This window comes from Poecilia reticulata, linkage group LG5 (assembly GCF_000633615.1).
Source record: "Poecilia reticulata strain Guanapo linkage group LG5, Guppy_female_1.0+MT, whole genome shotgun sequence".
NCBI classification, from domain to species: Eukaryota; Metazoa; Chordata; class Actinopteri; order Cyprinodontiformes; family Poeciliidae; genus Poecilia; species Poecilia reticulata.
In genome coordinates this window covers 10019947-10031678 of record NC_024335.1, presented here as the reverse complement: position 1 = coordinate 10031678, position 11732 = coordinate 10019947, and the positions used below count along the sequence as shown (strand labels likewise).

Here is an 11732-nt window from a genome sequence, read left to right as displayed (position 1 = left end):
TGATAATTATGTGAAATTAAATTGTCTAATTCGAAAATAATAGTTTTATTGCTCTCTGGCATCTCGCTTTGAGCTCAGACTCTGAGAGGCTTTTCCTCTATCAATTTTTTTTTTGCTTCTTATTTAGTGGAAATATTGATGTTGATGAAATTTTCTCCAAAATAATAACCTTTCCCGGCCCCGGTCTTTCTGCATGGAGTTTGCATGTTCTCCCTGTGCATGGTGGGTTTTCTCCGGGTACTCCGGTTTCCTCCCACAGTCCATAAACATGACTGCTAAGTTAATTGGCCTTTCCAAATTGCCCCTACGTGTGAGTGTGTGTGTGCATGGTTGTGTGTCCTGTGTGTCTCTGTGTTGCCCTGCGACAGACTGGCGACCTGTCCAGGGTGACCCTGCCTCTCGTCCGAAACGTTAGCTGGAGATGGGCACCAGCAACCCTCCCGACCCCACTGAGGGACAAGGGTGTAAGAAAATGGATGGATGGATAATAACCTTTTTCAACCTTTATTGCACCACTGTTGAAAATGAGAAGCTAACATTCACAAATGACAGTGAAATTAAATCCAGTCCAACATCTGGTGTGAGGTGATTCCTCTGGAACATCCATCCATCCATCCATCCATCCATCCATCCATATTCTTACACCCTTGTCCTGTTGAAGGAAAAATATCCCAACTTCAGAAGATGAACTTTAACCTAACAGAGCTCTGTGGTTCCTCTTATCAGTATGAGAGTCAGGGTGAGGAGGCGCCATGTTAGGAAGAGAAGTGGAAGCTGCAGGATCTTCAGAATAAACAGGTCATGATGCTGGGCTACTGATTATCCCTCTGTCTGGACACAGGATCAATAGAACCAGTTTAAAAGCTAAAATGAATGGTTATATGCCAGACATGGAAAATTGGGATGCTCTCCATGCCATGATGTTCAGAATTTAGGTCTCAGCATCTCAAGGTGTCAACATTGCAGCCAGTGGGGCTGAGGGAAATACAGCTTTATTTTGTAACAATGCAAGAGCTACCCAGCTTTTATTGCTTCGCAAAAAAATGAATCAGCACAGAAACTCCAAACCACTCAAAGAAGCAGTTTTACTTTAGTCATAGTACCCACAAGAATGTACAACTACTTTCACCCCTGGTCAAAACAAACACCAGAATGATGGGAGAAATATGAAGAGTTTTACACTTTAATTTGTCTATTGTTCATTTTTCTTTCTTTCTTTCTGTTTTCTTTTTTAGTTTTTGGGTGGTTTTACTGCCGTTTCATCCTATAACATGAATTTTCTGTATAACTAATTGAATTGCACCATCTGGTGGACACTGAGAAAATCAATCTGTCATTTTTTGTAAATCATTTGGGCATTAAGCTTTGCAAATCCAAATTGAAGATATGTGACATGGCTGTATGTGTGTTAATGTTCAAATAACATCAAAACTGTTATCACAGTAAAAAAGTTCATTTCTTAAACTCAAAGACAGTTTATTTCTATAGTGGATGGGTTTTATGTTCTCCCTGTGGGTTCTCTGGTTTTCTCCAGGTACTCTGACTTTACCACCCAAAATTACATTTACTCGAGTAACTTTTTAGAAACAATGTACCTTTAAGATTTACTGCTCTGATTTGTGTAATTAAAAACTTATCACTTTTTGAGCCCCATGAAGAAATAAAAAAGACAGGTCAGGTGTATTTATAAAACTTTTTTATTTGTACTGTTGTTAATTCAAAGGCTAACTGAAATGTGTCCGATTCTTACCAAGTTCTGTATCACCAACAATGAAGCATTGTTGAGTTCTTTTTGCAAGGAATATAACATAAACCCGTCAATGTGAACATAAGTTAAAAGGAACTGTCTTAATACACAAATAAGCAGGTATTATTGAGAATAAAATAGATCTCTATATAAGTGTGTTACCCATGCTGTGAGAGAAAACTGTCTGGAGTTTAACCCCCAAAACTTTTCTGCAATGACAGATCACTGGATCGTTGCAACTTGTTCTGTCCTGGATGGGTTTGTAAGATTCTGCTCATTGCTGAAAAGCTGACCGTAATTCATGTTTTTATATTTAATTTTACTTTTCTCAAAGGCGGGAATCCGGAGCAGAACAAACTCACCACACTGTACAACTCCCACCATTAATGTGCCCTCAGGATTAAACTCCACAACAGCTGGAAGACTTTTTACAACAGTCGCAAGCGTTGCGGCGCAGTCGTAATACAGAGGTTTTATTTAAATATGAACACATCACATACTGCAACAAAAAGAGAGTGTTATCACACGTTTTGTTTTCTACAACATTGTCAGAGGAAGAGGCGCCAGTGCAGCGCTGATTCAAAGACCGGAGAAGCACACAACACTGCAGCATGAGAGGAAACACACAAAAAGGGGGTAAAACCTTAATTCTCTCCAGTCGCCTTGTGCTAATGACACATAAGTGCTTCCAGAACCACTTGTTTCTGGACTAATGTCTTAAATTATCAGGTGAAGAAAAATGGAGTTTCAATAATTCAGAACACAGCTCCTGATTTTGCTGCTCTGTTATGAAAATGGTGTTTTCTTAATAGATTTGGGCATGTTTCCTCCCTTTTCCTGCAGGACTTCCTTACATCGCACAGCCAGGCTTATTCAATGTTCCAGGTTGTGTTCGGTTAAATGTCAAAAGGCAACAGTAACGTAACACTGGACACCAGAAGGCACACATGTAGAGTTTGGAGACGATAAGAAAAAGAAAAACAGACTTTATACTGCATAAGAAAATAAGAATAAAGGGAATGACTGAAACTCTGTGCCAAAAATGAACATATAAAAGCACAAATTTGCAAACTAACAACAACACCTTCAACTGAACAGGGCACTTAAACACAGAAGCACATGCCACGGATTTCCTCTTCTGCCTTGCTGATCTGCAGCTTTTGTGTGTTTAGGTAGTTTCACACTCTCAAATTTTACAAATGCAAACAGTTTTCTGTGTGAACAGTGAAATAAAGTGAAATCCTTTTTTCTCTCTTTCTAAAGTGATAAACAACAATAATAACAATAATTCAAAACAAGATCTTACATTTAACACACTACGTTAAAATATCACTAATATCAAAAAGGCAAAAAGTAGTTGTATTGCAACAATCTTCTGAGGCATCACTATCGAAACCATCAATCTTCATCAGACTCATCACCACCATCCAAACATCATCATCATCGTAGTCTGAGACAGCGCGGCCGGGGATGATTGACAGCCCACACAGGCCGCTCACATTTAGCCCGTCTCAGCACAGGCAGGCACACTTACGTACGACATAGCAACAACAACAAACGACGAACATTTCCACGGAGACCCAAACTCGGTCGGCCAATGGCAGAGGGGGGCCCTTGTTGGAAAGGAGCTCTGTGATTGGACAGCGGGCATCTCTTGGGAACAGGAAGAGCTCAGAGACAGGAGGAGGAGGGAGGCGCTCTGGAGGAAGACCAGGTGTGTGTGAGATAAATGTTTTTGCTGTACCTTGTGTGGTCCACAGTGAGAATGGTGGTGGGGGAGGGGGAAGCACTAGATGAATGAAAGTGTGTCTGGCTCTTTAAGTAGTTTATTTAGACTGCTGTGTGTGTGTGTGTGCGGTTGTGTGTGTTTGGTTTTTGTCTAGACAGCTGGAGGTCTTTCCCAGGCCACGTCGCTGCACATTTACTGCACAGGAATACACACCCACGCTCCTCTCACATGCGCTGATACACACTAACTCACTTAAGAGCCATCAAATTGGCATAAAGCATTAAAAAAAGAAGATTGTATAGAGAGTTTGCAGTGCATGTGAAATGATTTTTGCCTGCATATAAATGTTTGATATGTGTGACTTTCCTTCTTCCTCCACTTGTCTCTCTGGGTTTTGTCAGCCAGTGCAGGCTTTTCATGTGTTGGGATGCGCATATTCATTATTATTATTATTATTATTTATATTGTTAGTAGTTGTATCCTTTTTCCCAATCATCCAGATCAGAGCCTTTTTCAAATCTTTATTCACTCGTTACAAACCTTCTTATCTCTGGTTTAATAGTCAAGAATGATTCATGATCTAATATCATCCTTCGGTAGATTTCGGTGTCATGATTTTTTCATCTTTAAGTGCTTAACTTTAACATACGCCATTGATTAGAAATATCTAAAAATGTTTTACTTTGGTTTGTACTCTAAAAACTCACTCTGGTTGGTTATAGTTGAAGTAATTTTGTCAGCATAGATCAACTAAGGTGGAGATTTGGGATTTCTTCCATTATTCAACACAAATTGGTTTCTGATCAGGGTGTGCTGTTTCTAAACACTTTGCTGAGATTAAAAAAGCACCTGGAAGTCAGTTACTGACCTACCGACTTAATAATGCTAAAACTGCTAGAAGAGTCTATATATTTAGAAAGTCTCAACGTTTTTGTTGAGAACAGGCTTGTTAAAGTTTATCTGTTCTCTTTTCTCACATAGCAGACTTACATGGATGGTTCAGATGTTGAGCAGTTCATGACTCTTCCTCCATCTTTAAAAATATTTCAGTGGTTCACTCTTACTAAAGTTGTGTTTTGTTGGATTTTACGCTCTTGACCAAAGTAGCATGCGGTATGCTAATCGGCAAGCTAGTTTTCTACTGTTCTTAAACTGTTATTTGCTCATAATCTTTTAAATAATCTGAATCATCCATTTAAATCAGCTTCAGTATCAATTTGGTTCAATAATTGCATAAAAACTGGACGACACAAAGCTCAGCTGGTCGTCTTTACGTTTAGACTCATAATGGGTTTCTATTTCTACACTTGTAAAGAGCTGACACAGGATGAGTTGCTATTAACACTCGTGTCACTTGTCAACACTTCAGTGTGTCTAGTTTCAACAACCCATCTTGTGTAAAAAAAAAATAAATAAATCAATGATTTTGCTTAAGAACTTCAACAAAATAAACATACCAAAATATTACTGCCAACATTATCCAAGAACTGTTGGGCCACATTTATGGTCCATTCTGATTAAGTTTAGAAGAGCTTTGTTCAGTGAAACTCAGCAGATCTGATGCTGGACTGATTTATACATGTTTATCAAGTGTAAACTTTGAAGACTCTCATCAACAGAGGTAAAGGTTCATATTGTGAAACCTTTAATCGAGGATTGTTGTCTCTTTCCTGCTGCAATAAAGTGCTCAGAGATGCCCGCAAAAACGAGAAGCTTACCAGAGTGAACAGAGTGAATGTTAACAGGAGGTTCAGAGAAATGTTGGTGTTATGGATCGTGCATAAGAAGCCGCCACTGTGCACAGTCAGCATATCAGATATTTAGGGACCTGTTGGGCAACAGGCTTTCTTCCTGAGTAATGCTCCACAATGAGGACATTAGGCGTCTCTCTCTTCTCACCTAATGAGCATAAAACTCTGACATTCAAATAAAACACCCAAGCAGGATTAAAAAACAAAAAACTAACTCTACAACATTCTACTTTACTCCTTTCTGCTGTTACACACCGTCTTGATTAGCTCAGACGCTTGTTAAATGGTACAGTCTGATTAAGTTGAGGAAACGTATGTGCTTCACTTGTTTGGTCGAGGTAGTAGCAGCCAGCTTTGGGATTGCTAATGATTCGGCCGACAGGGATGAGAGAGAGAGAGAGAGACGGGAAAGTTTCGGGGTTTTTGATTGGACCCACAGGTGGGCTGCTGACATTTGGTTGGTTCGCTGGACTCAGACATTTGCATAAACTGGAGATTTTTTTTCTTTCATCTATGGTACAGAAATTGGACTGTCTGAGTCCTTTGGACCAAAGTCAGAATCTTCCCATCAACTGATAGTTGCTGCTGTGCACCGTGCTGCTCACACACTCTGGCAAATCATTTCCAATCTCTTTTCAAACCACAAAACACAGAGCTCCTTCACAATAAAAGTCCCTCTCAAATGTTCCATCTGCGCATACTAAAAAAATAGTGCAATGCTTTTCAGCAATTATATAAATAACTCTAAATTCGTGCTTTTCCATTCTCGTTCATACATGCGTGTGTATATATACTCCATATGTAACGAATATACAAGTCAACATGTACGTTTCAAAATGCTCAAGGTGAATGTTGGCACCCTCACGTGTTTCTCACGTCTCTTTTTCTAAAACTAGACAACAAAAAAAACAAAGAATGCATCAAGTTTTTAAAAGATACCCCTACTTTCTCGACGTTCTCTCTTAGCAATAATCACTGCAGATTCTCCTTCTGCGGCGAACAGTCGGACTTTGTGCAAACCCTCTTCAGAAGACATCAAATTGAATCAAGGATCTCCTGCAGGAGTTGGTCGTAATAAGGCAGAGCTTCTAGCTTTAGGACGTTTAGCACTGTTGCTACACCTGCTGAGCTAGTTTTACGATTACGCTAACTAAATCTAAACTGAAATATAGTCGGATGTGCTATCATGCCCCACTGGTAAAGCCAAAGCTCGGTGCAGGAGCTGCTGCAAACTTTGAAGTTGGGAAACAATAAAAAAGAAGAAGCGAACATTTAAGGACTCGAAGCAGCAACGGAGGATTATCACAAGAAAACGAAACAAATCCTGCAAGAACCGAGACGATTGAAGTGTTCTGCAGGCTTGGAAATGATACGTCCTATAGAGGCAAACAGAACAAGTAAATATTTATAACAAAGATCCATCGGATACAGGAGAGACGAGGAATTTACGGAGGCTTCTATCCACCTTCATCTTTTCCACTTTACGTCCTTCTTCTCCGCCATTCAGCGTTCCTCTGAAGCGAAGTGGAAAACCAGGAGAACCGGATGTTCTCCTGGAGCTGTGCTCTGCAGAGGTGATGCAGATGTTCTCACTCAGGCCGAGTCCGACCACACATCCGCCGTGTAAGACATTCACACCGGATGTTAACGTTCATGTCATCGTTCCTCATTTGTCCGCGGATGATTTCCCAAATGGTGAGCTGATGGAATTTGGGGTGTTTTTCTTTTTTAAGCTGGAATGAAGAGAAAGCAGTCCAGTCACACCTGTTCCGGCTTCTGGGATTTCTCCTTTGTGTTCCTTGTGTTCCTGTTTTCCACACTTCCTTGCTGCTTGGGCAGAGGTCTGAGCAGGCCGTGTATGAGCGAGGACGGCGCCCCCTGCAGGGACGATACAGTCCGATGGCTCTGGGTGGAGGCGAGTGTTGCTGGGTGGTAAAAGTGCCCGATGGCTTCGCTGTAAGTCGGGGGAGTTCCCTCGACTTGAGAGTTCTGTTTCTGCTGCCGGGACAGAGCCTCTTGGGCCTCCAGCACACTAATACCTGAATGGACGCTGGGGGGCGGAGCCTGCAGCCTGGGGACAGAAGATGGAGGAGGAATGAGAATGATGGGAGAAACAAACGCAAAAAACACGCAACAAATACAGCAGACAGAAAAATAACTGGAAGATTGGAATAAGAAAAACTCTTGGTCAAAGTTTATGTCATAAGCTGTTTTTGAAATCAATATTTTTAAGGGCAAGAAGTCATAAAGGACCAACTAATGTTTTAAAACTTAGATATAATGAAAGGTGATGTAAAATCTGGAACAAACGTCCGGAAACGTCCAGCCGACGTATCTGGACGTTCCTTTGAATCAGGAGTTGCTATAGAACGTTTTTGATGGAATAATTGTATTACATATTCATAAAAGAATGACTCTAGAAGAATCAGTCATATTATTTTGTCACTGTGTTGGAAACGTCTCAGAATCAGTTTTTGTGTTGATATTTTGTTTAGGACTAATTTTAGTGGCCTTTATTTACAATGTCCAGACACCAAGTGCAGCGAGAGCCCAGAACTAAAGCCCAGAGTTTTTTCGTCTTCTTGTTGAATTAATAGCTGCACTTCTGTGAGAGAGAACAAATAAAATGTTTCCTTTCTTGGCAACATTTTAAAAGCAATTCACTTGATAATAAATCTGTACTTGCTTTGTGTTACTTTTTCAACATTGGGTGTTTTTTGACTTATGTTTGGAAAAGTTAACAGTGACTGAAAAATAACTCTTGGATAGTTGAATGTCTGGGAGAGAGAACAAATACAAAGTTTCCTTTCCTGCCAACATTTAAAAATCAATTTACCTGAAAATAAATCTCTACTTGTTCTGTCTTATTTTCAGCACTGCGTGTGCTTTTTCTTTTTTGATTTATGCATAAAAAAGTTAAAAATGACCGAAAAATAAATAAATACTGAATAGTTGAACTTCTGGGAAAGAGAACAAATAAAAAGTTTCCTTTCCCGTCAACATTTTAAAAGCAATTTACCTGACAATAAATCTGAAATGACTTTGATCACACGCGAGTTTTCCAAGCTAGAGAAGGACAGCCGCTGTGCTGTGTTACCTGGCCTGCAGGCAGGAGTGAGAGGGGTCCAGGGCGTGGGAGTCAAACACTGTTCGGTTGGGCGGAGGGCGAACCGACTCGCGGTTCAGCTCCATCTGCTGTTCGGGGTCCCTCAGCTGCAGAGTGCAGGGCCCCTGGTAGGGAGGCGGCTCCTCGCCGTCTGAGAGGGAGATGGTGGGCGGGAGGTCGATGAGGCTCTGGGGCAGGTAGGGGTACGTCGGCTGGAAGCGTCTCGGGCCGTACGCCTGCTGGAAGCGCTGTGATTGAAGCAGAGGCTGCGGCTGGCTGGGCTGCGGGTCGCGCTGCAGGTACGACATGACTCCTCTGTCCGGGGGCCGCGGGTTGTACACCTGGTGCTGCGCGACGAGAGACGTCAAGATGTTTAGATGCCTTAAGCTGGAGAACAAGGAGCTTATTCCAAACAGAAGTTACCTCGTTCAGGCCACTGCTGGTCCCAGTGCTGTCAGACGACCACAGGCTTCCCTCCTGCAACAGGAAAACCATCAAACTTCAGTCAGATTCACCGGCAAACTGAATGCAGCACAAACTAGTAGAGGACTAACTTAATAAGAGATTTTAAATGTTGTCAAAAAGCTAAAAATTAAACATCCATAATGAAGATTAATACTTAAAAGATAAAATGAAAAATAAAAGCTATTTTTAAGCTCATGGATTCAATTAAATACAAATGTACAACAGAAAACTATAAAAGGAAAATAAAAAATAAATAAGTGAGTTAAAATGTAAAAGAGCAATAAAAACTTAAAAAGCCTCAAATTAAACAAATGAAAATAAAACTGAGTCACTTAGAACTTGTATACATTTAATACTTTATGATTTAAATAATAATATTTCTAAAAGATCAATGTGCATCAGAGAAAAACTATTGAGGATAAAATTCACAAACGACCAGTTAAAATCTAAACTGTATATGTTTGTGTTTATGTTTATGCCTAAAACGAGATAATTATAGAGAACTTTACTGTCCATCTGTTTTTGTTTTATAGCAAAACTGATTTCAACAATTAAAAAATCGTGAGAATCTAAAGCATAATGAGTAACAAGAGTAACGTGAAACTGACCCAATTACACCAACTTATTCAAGATTCTTTTATATGTCATTGTTATTGACATTTCCTTTTTTTTTCTGCATGCTGCATCTGATTAAGTGTTTCTCCACTAGAGGGCTCTGCTGGCATGTAAACTGAACTCCTCTCCATGATGCTTTTAACATTCTTCCCTTTGTAAAATCTTTTTTATGCATCATCATTTTTCCTTTTTCCTCAGAATCTCACCTTGACCTCTGCGGTTGATTAACTTCTACAGCTTCGTGCTGAGAGGAAATTAGCCCACTAAAACAGACATTTTAGCAGTTTTTAGGAAAATCAGCACATCTGCCCGACATTCCCTGTCCGTTTTAATTTCCTTCCTTTCAGAGAATTTCAATCTGCTTGGATGTGTGTCAGTGTGTCTGAATGCTAATCCAAACTAACTAGGACACTGTCACTCCCCTGAGCTCTTCACAAAGCCTCTATGTGTGACGTTTATCCTTCATCCCTTAATCATATCTTACTTCCCGACTGGAGCCACAAACACACACAGTGACTCAGGAAGCACGAGTGAAGTCATATGTTTGAGGAAGCCTCAGGTGTATCTCAGTGGATGTGTTCCTCAGAATAGACGCCAGTTCCCTTAACGAAAAAAATGAGTCAGTGTGCTAGCATTAGCCTGCAGCAGCACTTAATCACTGGAATTGCAAGCTGTCTGTCAGCATGCCTGAAACTCTGACTTCCTTCTTATTCTGTCTTTCAATACGACTGTCGTCTCATTGCCTAATCCCCTCTAACAACCACTTATATTCTCAGGAAGTTATGGCAATGTCTCAGAAATTACAACGCAAGTGAAGCTTGACTGTCTTTCCAGAATCTTTTCAGAAATGTCCAAAAATACTTACGGAAATATCTGAATATGTGATCCACAGGTTAGAAAGCAGAGTGGAAAATTTATGTCTGCTTAGCTGATCCATGGTTATATAACTTAGAGTGAAATGTAGTTTGGTGTCGATGTAAATGGAGGTTTTAAAAGTTTCAAAAATGCTGGAATTTCAGACCAGATCAAAAGTTCTTCATTGAAATCCTGACGGTGTCAGAAAACCCAGAGTTTACTCTGATAGTACGGAGTAGAAAGAAGTGGAGCACTTCCCATCCTTCGTCACAATAACAAATTTTCCCAGGAGTTATTCCGATAAGCGATAATATTGTTGTTTTGAGATGATTTTCAAGCATGGCATAATAATGCAAGAACACATTCTCAAGTATCAATAAACCTTAAATCCTAATGAACATTTAACACTGGAACCGGAAGAAAATTTAAATATCCAAAACAACAAAAAAATGTATTATGAAGTCTCTCAAGAAAAAAGGGCCTGTTGAGACCAAAGCACCAGACTGAAGACTTAGAAAAACGATAAATCATGCGAATGGAAATTATTGAGCTCATTTTAATTTATCTTGAGATTAATTAATATTGTCATTCCCTCCCCAACCTGTTGCTGAACACAGCTAAAAAAAGGAAGGCTGCTATCAAAAAGTAGACGGATGGATGCTCTAAAACTACATTTAGCAATCTTTGAACAAGAAAATATTCAAACTTTTTGCTTACGTTTGTGCATCAAAACAAAAATAACAGTAAACAAATCGCTTGAAGTCTTAAATATGTCAGCTTGTTTTACTACTCAACAGTTCATAACAGCTGCTTCTCTGTTTAAAATAAAAGCATTTATCCTCGTCTTTGTCCAGCCAGACTGCAGGAGGAACTTCTTACGTTGGCCAGCGGCAGATGCCTCCTGCGGGCGGGCGAGTGCCTGGAGAGCAGGGAGCGCGCAGACAGCCGGTAGTGGTTGAGCAGACAGGTGATGACCACCACCATGACCATCATGAACACCACGATCACCAAGATCTGGACGAACTCCAGCTGGGCTGCAACGGCACAAACACCAAGGTCAGCATGCGATCTGAACTAACAAGCAGTAAAGTATTAAAAACAGATTAAAACTTTTTCTACATGCATAGAAAATGCCACAAGCGAGTCCAGTTATGTCATCAGGACTTAGTCACCTTGAAAGCTGCTGATTATTAACAAGGAGCTGCAAAACTCAGGCTGAGAGTCAAACTCCACCCAGTTGCTTTGTGGGAATAAACCAGTTTCACATTATTTTCCTCCATTGGATTCTTTTCAAATGAAACAGTCTTTATAGATGCATAAAAATATCCCTGAATGAAAGTTGAAAATTAGTTTTATAACCTATGATGTTGGAAACAAGCAGCATTTTAGCCCAAGAAGTTTTATTAAACTTCAGAAAAGCAGGTAAATATATTTTAGTAAACTAATAGCAGAAAGATCAGGGAT

At 40.1% G+C, this 11732-nt stretch overlaps 1 protein-coding gene across 2 annotated transcripts in view; it reads right to left on the bottom strand.

Annotated features, from left to right (window-relative positions):
• Window positions 1-1679: 1679 nt before the first annotated feature.
• Window positions 1680-11732, bottom strand: part of pmepa1 (prostate transmembrane protein, androgen induced 1) — a 38796-nt gene continuing 28743 nt past the window's right edge. For both annotated transcript variants that reach the window (XM_008408892.2, XM_008408893.2), the window contains exons 2-5: window positions 11148-11302; window positions 8757-8810; window positions 8325-8680; window positions 1680-7298 (exon numbers count right to left, since the gene is read on the bottom strand). In XM_008408892.2, coding sequence (XP_008407114.1) covers window positions 6986-7298; window positions 8325-8680; window positions 8757-8810; window positions 11148-11302 — 878 coding nt within the window. In that variant the 3' untranslated portion in view covers window positions 1680-6985. The remainder of the gene's footprint in view (window positions 7299-8324; window positions 8681-8756; window positions 8811-11147; window positions 11303-11732) is intronic.